Source organism: Phytophthora sojae, assembly GCF_000149755.1.
Source record: "Phytophthora sojae unplaced genomic scaffold PHYSOscaffold_2, whole genome shotgun sequence".
Taxonomy (NCBI): domain Eukaryota; phylum Oomycota; class Peronosporomycetes; order Peronosporales; family Peronosporaceae; genus Phytophthora; species Phytophthora sojae.
In genome coordinates, this window is record NW_009258116.1 from 10,304,161 (window position 1) to 10,322,946 (window position 18,786).

At 54.2% G+C, this 18,786-nt stretch overlaps 7 protein-coding genes across 7 annotated transcripts; 5 read left to right on the forward strand and 2 right to left on the reverse strand.

The window, feature by feature from the left end:
• Window positions 1-181: 181 nt before the first annotated feature.
• On the reverse strand, window positions 182-456 carry PHYSODRAFT_326968 (hypothetical protein; the record flags this gene model as incomplete). The annotated part of the gene is made up of 2 exons (XM_009523019.1): window positions 182-357; window positions 429-456. 2 exons carry the CDS (start codon window positions 454-456, stop codon window positions 182-184), a joined length of 204 nt encoding a protein of 67 aa, XP_009521314.1.
• A 2,242-nt stretch (window positions 457-2,698) lies between these two features.
• On the forward strand, window positions 2,699-4,627 carry PHYSODRAFT_480860 (hypothetical protein; the record flags this gene model as incomplete). Its single annotated transcript, XM_009523020.1, has 1 exon — window positions 2,699-4,627. One exon carries the CDS (start codon window positions 2,699-2,701, stop codon window positions 4,625-4,627), a length of 1,929 nt encoding a protein of 642 aa, XP_009521315.1.
• Window positions 4,628-5,696: 1,069 nt separating this feature from the next.
• PHYSODRAFT_437927 (hypothetical protein) lies at window positions 5,697-6,485 on the reverse strand (the record flags this gene model as incomplete). Its single annotated transcript, XM_009523021.1, has 3 exons — window positions 5,697-5,936; window positions 6,015-6,268; window positions 6,347-6,485. Coding segments are annotated over 3 exons (633 nt in total), but the record flags the coding sequence as incomplete, so codon positions are not given.
• A 1,592-nt stretch (window positions 6,486-8,077) lies between these two features.
• Window positions 8,078-10,585, forward strand: PHYSODRAFT_484451 (hypothetical protein; the record flags this gene model as incomplete). The annotated part of the gene is made up of 1 exon (XM_009523022.1): window positions 8,078-10,585. One exon carries the CDS (start codon window positions 8,078-8,080, stop codon window positions 10,583-10,585), a length of 2,508 nt encoding a protein of 835 aa, XP_009521317.1.
• A 752-nt stretch (window positions 10,586-11,337) lies between these two features.
• On the forward strand, window positions 11,338-14,034 carry PHYSODRAFT_481687 (hypothetical protein; the record flags this gene model as incomplete). Its single annotated transcript, XM_009523023.1, has 1 exon — window positions 11,338-14,034. One exon carries the CDS (start codon window positions 11,338-11,340, stop codon window positions 14,032-14,034), a length of 2,697 nt encoding a protein of 898 aa, XP_009521318.1.
• A 134-nt stretch (window positions 14,035-14,168) lies between these two features.
• On the forward strand, window positions 14,169-15,929 carry PHYSODRAFT_481030 (hypothetical protein; the record flags this gene model as incomplete). Its single annotated transcript, XM_009523024.1, has 4 exons — window positions 14,169-14,566; window positions 14,646-14,847; window positions 14,925-15,110; window positions 15,180-15,929. The coding sequence occupies 4 exons, from the start codon at window positions 14,169-14,171 to the stop codon at window positions 15,927-15,929; spliced, it is 1,536 nt and encodes a 511-aa protein (XP_009521319.1).
• A 339-nt stretch (window positions 15,930-16,268) lies between these two features.
• Window positions 16,269-18,755, forward strand: PHYSODRAFT_312187 (hypothetical protein; the record flags this gene model as incomplete). Its single annotated transcript, XM_009523025.1, has 1 exon — window positions 16,269-18,755. One exon carries the CDS (start codon window positions 16,269-16,271, stop codon window positions 18,753-18,755), a length of 2,487 nt encoding a protein of 828 aa, XP_009521320.1.
• Window positions 18,756-18,786: the final 31 nt, after the last annotated feature.

The following is an 18,786-nucleotide window of genomic DNA, read 5'->3' on the forward strand; positions in this document are numbered from 1 at the left end:
ACTTTTTCCTGACATCTTCTTTTCTTGCTGTCTTCCTCGGGTGCACTGACTTCGTCAGATACTGAATGCTACTTGTGCATGGTGGCGCTTGAGCATCCTGCCCGTTTCGTTGGCTGCGGCGACTCGCAGTTCAGGGGGCTGTCGAGCAGCGTCGTCTTCACTTGCGCTTCCGCCGCGGCGTCTACTCTGGTCCAATCGGCACCTGCTTGTCGTCGCTCGAGTCCAGCGGCCGCATCACGTGGAAGCTCAGCTGGTTCTCCATGCCGCGTAGCACGCGCGAGGCGTAGAGGCGGTAGGCCACGTCGTCCGGCGCGTCGGACGACGCGCGCAGCAGGATTCCACAGTCTGTTGCTGAGCCTGCTATCCAATCAAAATGAAATATTTGGTCAGAACGTATTCACTCCAAATGCCATTGTTGTATCCGACACCAATCTGGAATTCACACCGAGTTTCCATAGCTACTTGCTCCCAGCAAGTTGCTGGGAAGCGCTGCCTTTCATAACAGACGATGGGAGGTGGCCATTCAAGCAAGGTACAATCGCTGACAATATCAAATTCTCCAATATATCCTTTCATTTGCGTTCTCGCCTGTGATTATCATGTTTGCAAGGTAGCCATCGTACTTAGTATTTTACTGCTATACGGTCCTGCGTTGAGTTCGAAATCTTGTGTGTATTTATTAATAAGTCATTGGCGCCAAGGTAGCCATTCCGTCACACGTCACAGACCGCCCCAGCTATGCGTTGCCTTTTTACTGCTTCGGACAGAATAATAAGTACGAAGCGTACCGTGCTTTACACTCGTACTTAGTCGACAGCTGGCCAACGACTGGTGGTGCTTCTGTTGGCTCGGCGGTCGCGCCGGCCGCTCTCAACTGCTCATTGCGAATTTTCCAGAGCCGCCGAGCACAGCTTCTCCAGACCGATGGATACAGGACGTTGTTTCCCCCCCGGATCGAGATGATAGGACAAACTTCTTTCCCCATACGACCGACGCTGAGTACAACCGAAAGACCCGACGTTCTTTTGCCAGGACGTTGGTGCTAGTTTGATCGATCCACTGCCAGTTGTATGTCTGTATATCTGTATGTCTGTATATTGCGCGAGTCGTGCGCGCGGATGAGGATGACACTCAAACTTAGGACACCTTCCGAGATGCTTTAGCTCGTGTGGACGGCTGTTGTATTCATACTGCCTGAGTCCGTGCTTCAATTTGTATGGCTGTGCGTGTTTATATCTATCTGCGTGTGAGCGAGGATGAAAGAAAGGATATCTGTGTTTGTTTGAGGCGATCATCGTGTTGCTGCTGAAAACAAAATCACTTTCTGCTGCCTTCCAACTGAGCTTGCCGATCGCGATCTTCGTGGTACGTGTGTGTATATGTGTGTGTGTATGAATGTTGTTGAGGAGGTGATGATTCAAATATGCATAGTTCAACTGAACAGCCCCCAAGGCTTCTGTTGATAACATTCCATCAAAGTCTTTCGCTCCTATCTGATTCTCAACACCAGTAGATTTTGTATTTGTGTATTGTGGCGAGCCGGACCAAGCGACAAGGAGTGATGAACTTGACATAATGGGAATCTCTCTGAAGGGCTGTTGTGGCTCTCAAGGTGTAGAGAAACATAGTCATCCTTGCACTGACCTTATTGCGGATCCGAACAGCTTCTTGCATCGCGATTGAAATGATGTTTACAAGATAATCCAACTCTGAAGCCTATGTGTAGATTGAAATCTAGAGCTTTTTAACCCTGATCAATCGCAACAAGTATTTCATACTCCTACCATTACGTGTGTCATTCAACGTTAGCCTAGTTAGACAGGAGAGAGCGGTGTTGCACGATGATAGGAGAAAGTTACGCAGTAGAACGAATCTAATGTTCAAAGATGTTTGTGCCAGCACTCTTCGTGCTATAGAGCGCATCTTCAGGCTCTATTGCATGAACTCTCGTACCAAACGTACGGCGTGTAAAACTGTCATACAGCAAGTAGGACGCATACGTACACAGCAACCTGTTATTCTTCATGCAGAACTTGTCATCGACAAGCGATCGACGTGCTGAAGTGAGCTGAGAGAAACACGCGCAGCGCGCGAATGAACCTCAGTGCGTCAAAACGGTGGAACGTGTACATATCGCGCATTATGTGGCGCCATCATGGCGACAGCCAGCGCGACGTTGCCAATCTCTAGCAGGCCGAGGTGTCCTACAGACTTATGAATTTGGCCTGAGATGACCTTCACCTGGTAGTTTTGCTCTCTCTTATACAAATCGGAGGGTAGTCTGGAAGAGCCTACCTCCTTGGCACATATCTAGCTATCCTGGAGGAGGCGCTGAGCGCGCGAGTTGTTGCCATCACGTTGAAGTAGCCCTCATCTAAGTACGACTCGCAACCTCGTCACATAATGTGGCCCACACCACCTTTCTCTAATGTTTTTTGGCTGGCTGACAAGCAGACCAACAGCACTTCACTTGTGTATCAACGGTCGTATACTCGACGACCCCTTGACCATGGCCGAGCACGAGGAGCATGACGCGCGCCAGCAGCGCCCCGAGTACGCACCCATCCACCCACCTACTGCCCTCCTCTTCGCCCTCTAATACCTGCTAACCACGTTTGCCTCCTTATTGCAATGCAGACGCCTGCGCCCGCGCCGCCTGGAGCCCGACACGCTGTCCTACCTTAAGGAGGTGACGGAGATGCTGACGCAGCCTGGCGAGGACTCCACGCCCGAGGACGCGCAGATGATGCTGTGGAACGTGCTGGAGGAGCTGGCGCCGCGCGCAGCCAGCGCCGCGTCCGACCGCCACGCGGGCGAGCTGCTCGAGGTGTTCCTGCCCAAGATGAGCGACGCGCAGCTGCGCTTCCTGCTGCACAAGATGGCGGGCTACGTGAGCCACCTGTGGACCAACCGCTACTCGTCGCACGTGCTGCAGCACTTGCTGTCGCTCGCCAGTGTCGTGGTGGCCAAGGAGGTGGACGGAGAGGAGGACAAGGACAAGCAGGACGAGGAAGATGACGACGAGGACCGCATGAAGGACATTCCGCCCATGAGTGACGTTATTATTAACATGGTCAAGGAGGTGGAGGGCGAGTGGATCACGCTCATGAACGACGTGAGCGCCAGCCACGTGCTGCGCTCGGTGCTGGCGGTGCTGGCGGGCAAGCCCCTGGTGCCCGAGAAGCGCGGCAAGAAGGCCAAGCACCGCATGGTGACGTTCACGGAGGCGCGGCCCGGTAAGGACGGCAGCGAAGTGAGCTACGACGTGCCGGACACCTTCGAGAAGCTGTTCAAGGAGCTGCTGTCGGTGCTGATCGAGAGCCCGACGCACGAGCTGCAGAACCTGCTGTACGACCAGAACTCGGGCCCGCTGATCGCCTCGGCGTTGAAGTTGGCGCCATCTAAGAGCCGACGGAAACTGGCGGAGAAGATCCTCCAGTGGGAGGATGAAGCCGCGTGCGAGAGCGGGTTCTTCGACTTGGCGGCCGACGCGGTGACCAGCCACTTGCTGGAGGGACTGTTCGAGAGCGCCAGTGACAAGTTCTTCACCAAGGTGTTCGAGCGCTGCGTGCGCGGCAAAATGCTGCAGCTGGTAGAGCACAACATTGCCAACTACGTCGTTCAGCACGCGATCAAGCTTGTGCGTACGGAGGCGCTGGCTCTGGAGGTTCTGGAGGAGCTGGAGGCGTCGCTGTGGACGCTTTTGACCATGGGCAGACCCGGCGTTATTTGGCGCGTGGTGGAGATGTGCGTCAAGTTCAAGCTGCACCAGCAGGGGGTCCTTGAAGCCCTCGTGAATGCCGTGGCGAAGCAAGAGAGCAAGAAGCCCGAGGCTGTCCGCAAGAACTTTGTGGCGTCATTGCTCAACGTGCAGCTGTCGACCTCTGCGACCTCTGCTAAGGTGCAGTTGAACGTCATGGGGGCCAAGATCATCGAGCAGATGCAGCAGTTCGAGGCTGGCGAGTATTTGACGCCTTTGTACAAGGGCATTCTCTCGTTCAACTCGGCGCAGCTCATGGCTCTGGCGAAGGATTCCACCGGCAGTCGCTGCATTGTGGAACCCATTTGGGAGTCCAAGGAACCGAGCACCGCCTGGGTGCGGCAAGAGCTGTACGAGCGGTTTGTGGGCAAGTTCGGCACGTTGGCGATGGATCGTCTTGGAGCTTTCTCGGTCATGAAGTGCTACGAGGATCTGCCTCTGGACAAGAAGGAGGCGGTTGTGCACGAACTGCTTGCAGTTGAGAACCAGCTCAGCGGCAGTCACTTTTCGCAGCTTGTGATGAACACGTGCCACCTGTTCGAGTACAAGCAGAGCCGCGAGAAGTGGGAGGCCCTGTACACGAAGCAGCAGAAGATCGCCGACCTGTTCAAGGATGTCGTGGAGGGTGACGAAGCGACTGAAGAGGGCACCAAGAAGCACAAGAAGCACAAGAAGGAAAAGAAGTCCAAGAAGCGCAAGGCTGCTCAGCTCACTGAGGAGGAGGCAGAGCAGCGTAAGGAGGAGGTTGCGAAAAGCGCCGACGTGGCTATGATCATGGATGTGCTGCGGAGTGGAGCTGCCGACAAGGATAAAAAGTCGAAGAAGAGCAAGAAGAGCAAGAAGCGCCGAGTTGGCGACGAAGAGTGACTAGCTACATTGTAAATCGATTGGACCCTGCTAAAACAATAGAGAACACATACGAAAGAATGACGTCACATCAGCTACTTCAGCACCAGCTCGTCTGGCATCTGGAAAGTGCCAGTGGCTAGTTGCTGCATTACGAGCTTCTACGAATAGCTACTTAAGCAATCGCCGACATGTTAGCTGGTCGTCGCGCCAAACGTAATATCATCGTCATCATACGTAAATTCGCTCTCTGCTCCTTCGATGACAGGTTCAATAAGAAAAATGAAGCACAAGTCGTGCTGCACGACAACTACAAAAACTACCATGTGAAGTCTGCTGGACTGCTAACCCGAGCTCGCCACATATTGCGGGATATTTTTCACCATCTCAACGTACTTACGGTCGCTCAAGGACAGCACGTGCTTCTCCCAGCTTCTCACGGCGCGCGTCCAATCAGCCTTATGACTCGGGTCTTTCATCTTGATTTTGTTTTGTTTGAAGGGGCCCACCATCTTTTTCAACTCCGCAACCGTTTTGACCTTGTACACCCCCGTTAGTGTTTTCACGGTTTGTGGCCCAATTCCCTCAATGTCTTGTATAAGGTTGGAGACACGTCAGTCGTGGTAATGTCCTGTCGTGTGAAAGCCCTCGCTTCAACAAGAGGCAGCAGAAAGATAAGTGCAGCTCGCTTGGGGTTCTTCACGACATGTTCCAGGAGGCCAAGCTTCCTAAGCACGTAAATTACCCCAGAAGCTCGTACAGGGTGCGTCATTGAAACGGTCATCTGGAACAGGAGTATACGCCTGTCGTCCGTATTCATTGATGGTGCCAAGCTTTTACCGGATTTCAAAGCCGTCTTTGGAAAATAGAATCCGTCGATTGACTCGAATGTCTTTGACTTCGGCTTGTGATATGGTCCGATGCTTAAAAGCATAGGAGACAAGGCGTCGGTCTCGAAGACATCGGTCTCATCGCTGCCCTTCACGGTGATAGTGAAATCGGTCTTCTGACCTCGTGTGTCTCGACATGGGAGCAGTCGCGCATCCAGATCAAGCCCGAGTTGCAGCATTACGTGCGCATTGGCTTCAAAAATCCCTCCACGGAGTGAGGCAGCTGCTGGTATTCCTTCAAGCAAGCCTTTCACTGCATTCATACTGCGCTTGATTACTTGCAACAGTCGCTCTGAAAGTTTTTCACAAACCATGTCTGACACAAGCTTCTCCTCTTTTTCACCCCCGTCACCAATCGGCTCGTAATGCAGGAAACGATGGCGAGTGTCCTCGTTCTCGTTTCCCTCAAGCAGGTTCTCGAGCCGACCACGATCACTGATCTTTTTGATCGGTTCCGTTAACTGGATTAAAACCTTGCGAAGGTCTGCGGGTTTAAGCTTGAGGCAATTCCGCGCCACACCACCAAATTTCCAGAACCGCTCCTGCATTTCATCGTCACTAATGGCGTAGTTCAGCACTGAAGCAGCTAGCTGGAGCTCTCGAAGTGTCCACGGAGGCATGTAGTAGTCACAGAGATCATCTCTCACTATTTTCATCCATCTCTCGATCGGGCTCGTAAAAACCACGGACTGCGGACGTCGTACCTGCGGCGGACCATCACACAACCACAACACCTTCTTCTCCCGGTTATAAGCCTTCAGCGCGTCCCAATCTAGCTGATCCACGCCCCTCAACCGCAACGCAATCTTGGTCACAACTTCTGGGGCTGCGTCCGTAATCTTCATTGTACGTTTCTCGTTGCCAGCCTCAAAAACAGCCACGTTCTCGACGCCTCCAGATTTTGTATAGGTTGAGGCGACAATGGTCCATTCTGGATGCTCCATGCGGAAACGAAGGAAGAAGTAGGCGTAGAAGACGGACTTGCCGATACCTGCAGCAAGAAGCAGTAAGTCGATGGTTCAAGTCATGGAAAGTGTAAAGATCCTGACAAGAAGCTGAATTACCTGGAGTTCCCGTCACTGTTACACATCTTTTCCCCTCCAACACCAGCGTTTCCACGGTCGTGTAGTACGCTTCGTAGCACTCGCGCACGAAAAAGAACTCACCGCCCTGGTACTGAAGCGCAAGCGGTAGATCACTCGGCATCTTGCATCTGCCGTTCACTTTGGCGATGGTTCTAGGGGCGACCACTGCAGGACCTGTGCCCCCCTCATCCTCTTTTTTTTTCTCCTCCGTCTCCTCACTCTCATCGTCGCCCTCCTCCAACACCGCTGCGACCTCACCATGTTCCTCCTCCGCTTCATCTTCCTCGTCCGTAAGAGCAGCTAAGCGCTTTCGCTTGCCCTTCGCTTTAGGAGCCATCTCTTCCTCCTCCTCTTCTTCTTCCTCGTCCGCAAAAGCAGCTGAGAGCTTTCGTTTGCCTTTCGCTTTAGATGTCTCCTCCTCCTCCTCCTCCTCTTATTTTTTTTCTTTCTTCTTTCTTTTTCTTCTTTTTCCTCACCCGCAGAAGCAGCCAATAATTTCGTTTGCTTTACGAAATTTGTTTTGACTGAATGAGGGATCTTGAGTTGATCTTGAGTATGGTCGCTTTTTTCGCCAAAACCTTGGTAATAGCGAAGACCACGTTATCAAAGTTCGATGGAAACCTGGCGACGAAGACTCCAGTGGGCTTGAGATGGAATGCCGGCAACAAGTCGTTGGCAACGACTTGCTGGCCGGATATCGGATTCCTCTATCCGATACCTTGACAGCTGTCGCGAAGGTTTTGGTGGCATTCGGGAATAGCAGCTATACTTGGAACCCTTACTATCCTTGAAATACGTGATAGGTGAGCGATTCACCACGTTTTGCTGCTCCTGAAGGCCAGCACCACTGACTGGAGCTGGTGACCGATAACTTCGCAGACTTCCGCACTCCCGTGAGGTTCCTGAGCTCCCGATGGCAGTGACGGTGTGTACATTTTCTTCCGAGGACGGGTCATCTCTGACGAGTTCAAACGTTCAGCCGACCGAACTCTTCTCGACCACGCTGAGCATGCTGTAGGTGTGGTTGAAGCTTGTTTCACATATGTATCAACGCTTCACTGAGCGTTGTGTTTGACCCTCGGTGAAGAGGTTTTCGGAGCTCGACGTTGACAGGTCAGGACGGCCCCGTGAAGTGGTAACAAGACTCTCCTAATCTTTGTTCCGGCCAGCGGAGGAAGATATGCCCGCGTTCGCTTCATACTTGCTGACTCCTTCCAGTCCTATTCGCCTGTCCTCTAGTGGCGAATGCACTCAAAGCGGTTTCGAGAAAGCCAGCCAGCAGCAACGAGTTGCGGCCCACCCAAACCAACTCCAGTAATTGCTGTTGGGGCTGCGGCTCCATGTTGTACGAAAACACTCATCGATGTCGTTGGAGCCGCTGGCACTGGGCGAAACGCTTGCAATCTCGCACCGCGCACCCCGTCGGCCTGTTTGCATTCCCCAAGTCGCCACACCACGCTCACACCCAACGGACCCTCGTCAATTTTACTTGCAGGATGAACGCTGCCGGGCGTCTTCTGGTTGAGTCGGCAGCGTCTGCATCCGGTGGTCACGAATCCCTCGAGAAAGGGGCCCAACGCATGCGTGTGACTTTGGTGTTCATCCTCGCGGGCTTCGTTACCATTTGGCTGCTCTGCGTGGGGTTGATTTGGCATCTTCGAGTGAACCGAGCAGGAGCACTGAAAGGCGACGCAACGGCTGCTAGGAAGGTCATCTTACCAGCGTACGAACCTGTACTCTTTGTGATGAGCCTTATCAATGGCGGGTACATCGTCTTCCTGCTGGTAACTCTGGCAACGGGCTACTTCGACGAGTTCGTGTCTCCCATCATACTCGAGTCTTTCTACTCCGGGAACCAGTTCATGTTCGTGATCGTGCTGGTGTTGATGTTCCAGAAAAGTCTCTCGTTCCCCGCTGTCAAGCGATCGGTGGCGATATCGATGGTGCTTTCGTACTACACGGTTCCGTACGTCTGGGCGATGACAAAGTTGGGGAAGCTTGAGCAGCAGAAGCGCTTGACCATTGGACTTCACTTAGTACGCGGGCTGCTGATGCTACCTTTCGTCTACGCGTTCATTAACCCTCCGAGCCGAGCTACGAAGCGCATCATCCGCGAGTTGTGCTTCTCCGCCATCGTGTTCTTCATGCTAACTGTGCTGCTCGTGGTTCTCGTAATGAACCCAAAGACTGCTGGCACGCCAAGCCAAACCGTAGTCTACGTGATGCTAACTTGGATCGCGTTTTGCCCACTGATAGTTTGGCGCGTGCTCAAGGCTGACACGGAGTACTGGAGGGGCATCGGACAGCGAGCTTGTGCTTTAAAAGATCTGTTCCAGCGCGAGAATGGCTTGAGCGAGCGCGTGTCATCCGAAGGTCTTCACGTTCTCATTGAAATGAACCGGAAGTGTGTGATCGACTTCGCGTATTTGGAGCTCGTCCGGCAGCTCGGAGTCGGGTCCACGTCAACCGTTTTCCAAGGAACCCTCAAGACCAAAACTCACGTGGCCGTCAAGGCGTACGCGCCTACAAGCTGCTCGGAGGATGTCGTGGCTGCATTCTCACACGAAGCAGCCATGTGCAGCGTCTTGAACCACCCAAACATCGTCAAATTCCACGGAATGTGCGTCGCGCCACCGACGATCTGCCTAGTGTTTCAACTGTGCCAAGGTAGTCTGGCCGACGCTCTTCAGGATCAGGCTCGGCGACAAAACCCTCGGTCTGCTCGACAACAGCTCCTCATTAGCGTGGGCTACATGCTCGACGCTGCTCGTGCCGTGGCTTATCTCCACAGCTTCTCGCCTCCATTTGTTCATCGTGACATCAAGCCGTCAAACTTCCTCGTGGATTCCGAGTGCAACGTGCAGCTGTCAGACTTTGGTGAATCGCGGAGCGTGGCCAAGCTGGAAGGTAGAACGCTGGCACCGAAACCCAAGGTGCCCGTTCTGGAAGATAAGCAGTTTGTGATGAAGACTGCACTCCATTCTCCGCTGGGCACGACGCTTTCGTACGTTGACTCACCGTGGGGCGCTTGCATGGAGAAGAAGTCACCAGAGTATATTGCGCCTGAGATTATTGATGGCAAGGGGGAGCTGGTGTTCTACGGCGAAGCTGCGGACGTGTATTCACTCGCGGTTACGATGTGGGATATTCTACACCCTACGGACGACAAGTTCCCACAAGCTAGTGACGACCACGCGCAGGTGCTCGAGTTGGTGTTGCGTGGTGTAAGACCCAGACTGGACAACAGTACACCTCCGAGACTACGCGGCATCATTGAGCGTGCATGGCAGCAAGATCCCGGACTTCGGCCTACTGCGAAGCAGCTTGTCAGCGCGCTGGAGGACGTCCAGGACGAGCTGAGCGCGCGCTTAGTGCTCGACTTGATGGGCGACTTGTGCGAATACCCTCCATCCCCCAAGGCGAGCGGATCAAGTGTCCGGTCAGCTGACGTTTATCACGCACACACTTTCCCGGGGGCTTTCATCGTGGATCGAATGATCGACCGTCGGTTTGTTAGGAGCCCGGCGGAGGGGATTCGCATGGGCAACGCGCTCATGGACTCGAGTGTGCTTCACCACGTCACCCACTCCAAGAGTTTCGAGAACACGTCGACGGCGCTCTACTTCTTCGATCTAGACGAAGCGCAGCTCAGCTTGCCAAGTCACCTAGAGAGTCGACTCCATCGGAGCAGCTCAACGAGCATGCACGAGTCAAGTATCCCCATGCTAGCTCGCGGACCCCGCACATCGTTTAGCTTCGTCCGAACACGGAGCGACGCACCGTGCCAGTGTCGACAACTTGGCCAACGCCTGGTCGGCAGCAAGTCGTCAAAATTCCACCGACGGCGACAGTACCAAGCTGCGCCTGAGCCTACCGTGGAGATTAACACTCTCACGACTGCTCTACTGGTGGGCGAAGACCCCAGTCTGGACAGTGATATGCTTCAGGTGAACAACTACAGCGCGTTGAGCACTGTACCCGGTACTGCAGCCACCATGGCCTGAAAAGAGCACAAGTTGAAGTGAGGCCGCCTTCATGTGCTGTAATTCCAGACGTATGACAAACGGTGGCAGCAGGAGGAGTGGCTGGTGGCAGTGCGGGTTACTTCGACCGGCTTTAGCTTCCGCTTTCTCGGAGGGCGGGGTACAATCCCAGCTTGTGGCTCGATAGAACGCTCACAGCACCGTCGAACAGGGCATTGCCCAAAGCTCACGAATATTACGCAGATTGTTTAACATGGCTAGAACCGGCTACAGTCCAGATCCCTAAAACGTCCGTGAAGGGGTCTTTTTCACGAACACTTTTGCTCATTATGGAGAAAACTAAGGAAAAATATTTTTTCCATCACTGTTTCTTTGTTTCCGCATTAGCACACGTGTAGATGCAACCGTCTCGAGTTTCTTTAGTCAATCAACCCCCCGGTTTTGAAGATCTCCGCCTTAACTCTTTCCTGACTTCATCCTGCAAATGATGTAACCTCGCTGGAGTCTTCATAATCAGTTTTGCCCGCTGACGAGCACACCACCCTAGAACCGAAACAAGAGGAACACACAAAGCACTCGTATCCAAGCCCATGATGAAAGAGCTCATAGATCAAGCGCTGCCAAACCTGCGCGAGGCGATCCCTCGCGTTCTCGAAAGTATGGCCCATGGGACCACGACGCAAGCGGTTTTCGTGTTGAGTAGCTCGACGCCGCTCCCCAGCCAGACTGACTCTGGCGGATCGGACTACGCGCAAGGACAACTCGTGGTGCTGATGGTGGTGCTTCTCGTGAGCTACGGCTCCATGTGCGCGCTGTCGGGGGCACTGATCATCTACATGCGGCACAACCGCCACGTAGCGCTGAAAGGAGACTCGGAAGCTTCACGCAAGACGCTGCTACCGGCGTTCGAGCCTCTGCTGTGGATCTTGTGCGCGGCGACGGGGTTGTACTCGCTGTACTTTATGATCGCGCTGATCGCCAAGAGTTACGCTGCAAACTCCGGGTCTGTCGCCACGGAGGCATTGAGCGCTGGGCGTCACTTTGTGCTGGAGCTGGCGCTGATCTTCATGCTTCAAAAGAGCGTGTCGCTGCCGGCGTTGGTGCGTTCCATTGCCATCACGGGGTTCCTGGCCTGCTACGCGCTTCCGTTTGTGTGGTACACGACGGTCAACGGCGACGACGAAGACTCGAGTGGGAACTACTGGATCGTGGCCATCGCCCGCCTGCTGCTCTTCGTGCTGTACATCTACGTCTTCGTGCGACCACCGGCCCGAGCCAGCAAGCGGACGCTGCGTGAATTTTGCGCCTTCGCCATGGTGTACCAGACCCTCGAGTTCGCCTACCACACGGCGTTCAACCAGAAGAACGTCCACCTGGGGTTCGCGCTCATCTACGCACACGTGTTGTGGGGCTCGCTGTGTCCGTTCTTCGTGTGGAGACTGCTGAAAGCTGACACGGAGCATTGGCGCGGACTCGGACAGCGTGCAGTTGGTCTCCAAGCACTCTTCCGTAAGGGAAATATTCACGAACGCGTGTCGTCGCAGGGTCTTCACGTGCTGATCGAGATGCACCGCAAGTACATCATCGACTTCTCGGTGCTTGCCATCAAGCAGCGCATCGGAGTGGGCTCGACTGCCGTGGTGTACAACGGACTGCTGCACTCCAAGACCCCGGTCGCGATTAAAGTGTACACACCGTCAAGCGTGACGGAAGACACGGTCGCCGAGTTTTCGCACGAAGCTGCGCTCTGTGGCGCGTTGAATCACCCGAACATCGTCAAGTTCTTCGGCATGTGCGTGTCACCACCGACAATCTGCTTGGTGTCCGAGCTGTGCGTGGGGAGTCTGGATGTGGTTGTATTGGCGTTGGCTCGACGACAGCAGCAGGCTCGGCGTCAGCAATTCCTGTTCAACTTGGGCTACATGATCGATGCTGCGCGCGCTGTGGCTTACCTGCACAGCTTCTCTCCGGCCTTCGTCCACCGCGACATTAAGCCGAGCAATTTTCTGGTGGATGTCGAAGGGAATGTCAAGCTCACGGACTTCGGCGAGTCCCGCAGTCTGCCGAAAGCCAACATCACGTGGGAGGTGAGCAGTCTCAATGACGCTAAGAATGCTGGAATGGTGCCTTCTTCTGTACCTGCCGTCGGTGCCACTGCCGCGACTTCGAGCAGCTCGACTATTGATGCTGAACACTATCAGGAGTATCCCGACTCCACAACCAGCAGCGCACAAGGCGCGAGAATCACCCCTCCTACACCCCCTCACACTCCAAGTGGTGGATCAAGGACTGCACCTGTGCAATTCCCATCAGCTGCACGAAAGACAGTGCCTGAAATGACGGTGAAAGGCACGGTCGACTACATGGCGCCGGAGATCATCAATGGACGTGCCGGAGTCGCCTCCTACGGAGAATCTGCCGACGTGTACTCGCTGGCCATCACGATGTGGGACATCCTTAACCCTGGAGCCGAGAAGTACCCGGGTACGAACAACAACCACCTGCGCGTCCTCGAGTCCGTCATTGCCGGCACAAGACCGGAGCTGGACACCCAGCTGCATGCTGGTCTGGCTGAGCTCATCACAACCTCGTGGCACGTAGACGCTCGCATGCGTCCTTCGGCTCAGAAGATTGTCTTGGCTCTCGAGCGCATCCAGGAGGAAGTTTGCTCGGTGTTTGCTTTTGAGCTGTGCGAGGAGATTGAGAACGACGCGACTATGATGAAGAGTGGCGGGGCTGGCAACTTGTCCAAGAGTTTCTCCGGTGAGTTCGCGACACGGAAGATGCAGGACATTGAGGCTGTGGCATCCGTCGGGGAAGGTATTCGACTGGGCAACATGTTCATGAATGCCGGCTTCCTGCACCACCTCAAACACTCGCAGCCGTTCAAGAGCTGCGAGGACCTGTACTACTTCGACGAAGACAACATCAACTTCTGCCAGCCGTTCGTGGTGCTCGACGGACCCGCAAGTAGAAGCGGAGTCGGCAGCAACAACGCCGCCGCCACTCGACGTCCAGGATCTACACTGGGGGCTCCCCTACCTTCGCAGTTGGTGCAATCCCCGGGCTGGTTCAAGAGCTTGCAGCGACAGCACCAGCCGTCGGACCCGACTCCCCCATTGGCGACCACTTCAACTTCAACTTCGATCACCGACTCCAAGCGCTCCGAATGGGACGCCAACACTGCCACCGACTCGCCCCAGAATGACAGCGACACGGCCTTCGTGGAGGCCGTCAGCAACGGCACCACCGAGGCCGAGGAGTGCGCGTGCCGGAAGCTCGGGGAGCGCCCCAACACCCGCAAGCCGACCCGCCACCGGTTCCGGCGCAAGTACCGCGCCATCCCGGAGGACAATATTCTGACGGCCAATCTGCTGCAGGAGGAGGACCTCACTTCAACGCAGGACCGCCATCTGTTGGACGAGTTCGACGACGCAGGACCCGCCAGTGTCCTCCTGCACAAGAATTAGGTCGGTTTGAAGTTGTGTGGCGGGAAATGTGGACCCATTTTCCCGCGAATGCACGTGATTGGTTAAATCTATGTATAAAAATCTGCCATTGGCTGGTTTGAGTGTCATTTTGCTATTTTTGGCGGATCCCGACAATGGCAGCGACCGAGTGCCCGATCTGCTCGCGCCATGTGCGCCAGGAGAACCTCATGCTGCACGTAGAGGCCTGTCTGGCCAAGCAGGAGCAGCCCAAGACACCGCTGTTCCGCTCGCCGTCCCCGTCGGCCAAGTCCAAGTCGCCAGTGAGCTTTAGAACGCCCAATCGGAGCCCGTCAAGTTTACCCCCGAGTCAGAATAATGGGTCGCCGTCGCCTGCTGCTCAAAAGAAGCGCAAACGCTCGGCACCAGAGGACGTTTCCGGTGTGCCATTGGCAGAGCGGATGAGACCCAAAGATATGGATGATCTCGTGGGTCAGGAGGAGCTTTTGGGACCTGGGAAGCTGCTGGCCACGCTGATCCAAGCTGACCGAGTGCCTAATATGATTCTTTGGGGGTAAGAATGATTCAGTGCAATGTGGGGTGGTTGGTAGTAAAGTACTGATGTTTTATGTGTGAACTCTGGTGCTCTGTAGACCTCCAGGATGCGGTAAGACGACGCTGGCCCACGTGATATCCAAGAAGACGGGCTGCAAGTTCATCAGCCTGTCGGGGGCGACGTCCAAAGCGGGGGACATGAAGGACGCGGTGGACAGAGCCCGAGGGGAGCGCAAGATGTTTCGTCGCCGAACCATCGTCTTCGTCGATGAGATTCATCGCTTCAACAAGAGTCAGCAGGTGCGTGATGGGTCCGTGCTTGGATAATTGTGAGGTGCTGGTGCTAATTATTATTTTTTATCTTTTTGTGATGGTAGGATTTCTTTTTGCCGCCTGTGGAAGACGGCACCATTACGCTGATCGGAGCCACGACGGAGAATCCGTCATTTGAGGTGAACAACGCACTACTTAGTCGCTGTCGTGTGTACACGCTCAAGAAACACACGCCCGAGTCTATCGAGAAGATCCTACACCGCGCTCTGCGGGATCATGCCGCAGGCGGCGTGCGGTCACTCACGCAAAAGCAGGAAGAGGAAACGCTGACGAATGGCGACGCAGCCAGCCAAGGAGAGACCGGCTCTGAAGTCAGCATTGAGGCGGACGATGCGGCCATCGAGTACCTGGCGAAACAGTGTGCAGGCGACGCCCGAGTCGCGCTCAACTGTCTGGAGATGGCACTTCAAACTGCTCCCATGGACAGTGAGAAGCGTGTTCTGCGGGTGTCCGCTACGCACGTCCAGCACTGTTTCGCACACCGACAAACGCTGTTCTATGATCGCAACGCGGACATGCACTACGACTGCATCAGTGCGCTGCACAAGTCCGTACGTGGCAGCGACGAGAATGCTACGCTTTACTGGCTCGCGCGTATGCTCGAAGGTGGCGAGAACCCGCTGTACGTGGCCCGACGACTCATTCGAATCGCAAGTGAAGATGTCGGCCTTGCTGCGCCTGAATTGCTCCCCATGGCCGTGTCGGCATATCAAGCAGCGCACTTTGTTGGCATGCCGGAGTGCGATGTCGTGCTTGCTCACGTCGCCACCATGTTGGCTCGTGCGCCGAAGTCCATCGAGGTGTATGCGGCTTACAAGCGGGCGAAACAGTCGATCAAGGAGTGGGATGGTGGCGCGTTACCGGACGTTCCGATGCACTTGAGAAACGCTCCCACGAAGCTGATGAAGGAGCTGGGATATGGGAAGGAGTACAAGTACAACCCGCACTTTACGGCCGAAGAGCTCAAAGATCAGACTTATCTACCGGACGAGCTGGTTGGAACCAACTTTTTCGCGGAATCAGAGACAGATCGCGACGCTGGATGCTGAAAGAGTCTTTTGTGGAGCACATTCCTTCTCCGTGGCGTTTGGCGTGCGCCAGCACTTGGAAACTGCGAGCTGTTACCCAGAAACTGAAAATGTCTTTTCGCTCATTTGTCTTCTATTTTTTCGTTCCTGAGCTCGCCCCGGCGGTGACGGAGATAGTTTGAATTCTGCCGCGTTTCAAGCATGGCGCTCACGTTTGCCGAGGAGCTGTCCCGAGAGTTTGGAGGAGGGCCACCAATGCTTGCAGCTACGATCGAAGAGATGGAGGAAACGCAATGGTTCGTTGACAGGTTCCAGCTGGTTCAGATCATGATCTTGGTCGAATATGTGTTCCTGTTTATCATGTGCCTCGTTCTCGTGATGTATCTGCGGTGGAACCGGCACATCGCGCTTACAGGGGACTCCAATGCAGCTAGAAAAGTTTTGTTACCGGCGTTTGCACCTCTGTTGTGGCTACTTGCAGGCTCTGTTGGCGTGTACTCCGTGGTGATGGCGCTGTTCGTGACGCTCAAGTGGTTTCGAGGCAAGTTTTCAGACGCGCTGCTGGAAGTCTTCTACAGCATGCGCTTGTTTGTGTTTGGACTCGTCATGGTGTTTTTGTTGCAGAAGAGTGTTTCAATTCCAGCACTCCGACGCTCCGTGGTGATCACACTGGTTTTGGCATTGTATACCCTCCCGGTGGAAATACTGTTGATGACGTACGTGGCCCCAAGTCGAGCAAACCTCGCCTTCACGATAATGGCTGCTGTGCGAGCGTTAATGCTGATCTTCTTCGCGTTCGTGTTTGTGCGACCTCCGGCTCGAGCTACTAAGCGCACTTTGAGAGAGTACTGCCTCTTTATTTTCACTTACTCGGCTCTGCACTTCAGCAGTGAATTTTGCTTTCACATCGGATCGAGTACTGTTGGATTTGCGCTAACGTACGCGACAGTATTGTGGGCTGTTATGTCTCCCTTGGTTGTTTGGCGAGTGCTGAAAGCTGACACTGAGTTCTGGAGGGGGTTGGGTCAACGCGCTGTGGAGTTGCAGATGCTCTTCCGTCAGAGGCATAGTATCGATGAACGAATATCGTCGCAAGGTCTGCACGTGCTCATCGAAATGCATCGCAAGCTGATCATCGACTTCGCACAGCTACAGCTTCAGAGAAAGATCGGCACAGGGGCAAGCGCCGTCGTTTTCAGTGGATTATTGGATGCCGTCACTCCTGTCGCTGTCAAAGTTTACACACCGACGCTGTTTAGTGATGAAACAGTGACCGAGTTTTCCCAAGAAGCCGCCCTGTGCGGTGCGTTGAAGCATCCGAACATCGTCACGTTTCACGGAATGTGTATTTACCCTCCGACAATTTGTCTGGTGTCGGAGCTTTGTCAAGGAACGCTTTCTGAAGTTACCTGCACTGCGAGAGTCAGGTTTACTGGCAACGGGTCGCGTTTCCACAACCGGCAGCAGATGCTGTTAAATGTGTGCTATATGCTGGACGCTGCTCGTGCAGTAGCGTATTTGCACAGCTTCTCCCCGCCGTTCCTTCATCGAGACATTAAGCCGGACAATTTTCTGGTAGACGTCCGTGGAACAGTCAAGCTCACGGATTTTGGGGAGTCACGTAGTCTAGCTCGGCCCCAGAAGCCGAATACAGGTTCTAACGCAGCCATACCAGATTATTTGACGGACTACGCTGCATTTGCAAGTTCCCCGATGGCAACAGAGATCCAGTCAATGATGACTTCGTTTCCGAAGATGACTGTGAAAGGTACGGTGGACTACATGGCGCCGGAGATTATCAACGGCAAGGCAGGGCTTGCAGCGTATGGAGAAGCTGCGGACATTTACTCGTTAGCAATGACTATGTGGGACGTATTGCACCCTGGCGCCGACAAATTTCCTGACCTCAAGAGCAATCACTTGCAGATATTTGCATCCGTGGTGGAAGGGAAGCGTCCACAACTTGAAGTGGACATTGGAAATGAAGAGCTTCACGCAGGTCTATGTGAAATTATCAAAGCAGCTTGGCAACCCACTGCTCGGTTACGCCCTAGTGCTCACGACATTGTCAAGGCATTGGAACGAGTCCAAGAGGAACTACTAGCAGTTTTTGCGAACGAGTTGCTTCCGGAACTTACCAACGCTATCAGCTCCTCTGTGTGCAAGACACGCCGAGGCACCGCGGACGTTTTTACTGGTGAGCTAATCGTTGCCCGTCTTCAGGACATGAAGTTTGTACACAGCCCATGTGAAGCCGTTAGACTGGGGAATGCCTTCATGGACGCAGGCCTGTTGCACCACAAGAAGCACGACTACAGCTTTGAGAACACGGGACTCCAGTATTTCTTTGACGAGGACAACATCAGTCTTTGTCAGCCTTTGGATAACGGCAAGGCTTCGGTGGCCATCAGCATGTGTGAAGAAAACAGCCCCCTCGATCTCGATGATGATCTTGAGCGACAAAGGGAGCGGTTTGGCTCATGTTCTTTTCGGGAGTCTGCTACGTGCTCATTTTCGGAAGACCATAGCAGCGTGCACAACAATGCTACGGCGTCCAAACCATTCAGCCTGTCTGAAGGATTGGTACGGCCAAGTACAAATGCTGGAACTAGCGTCAGCGGTGGCAATGACTGTCGGTGTCGGAAGCTGGGGCAACGCCTTGAAGCTCCTCGAATGGCTCGCAGACAACGGCTGCGACGAAAGTTCAGGGGGGCGATTGGTGATGAACACGCGCTAACTACGAAGTTGCTGGAGGTTGATGATTCGGCCGTGACACCTAAAGAATTCGAGATTGGTCACAACATGGATGCCTTCGACTTCGTTGCGATGAATGTCCAGGCAGCATAAGCATATATATTGTACTACTATGTAGTTGCTT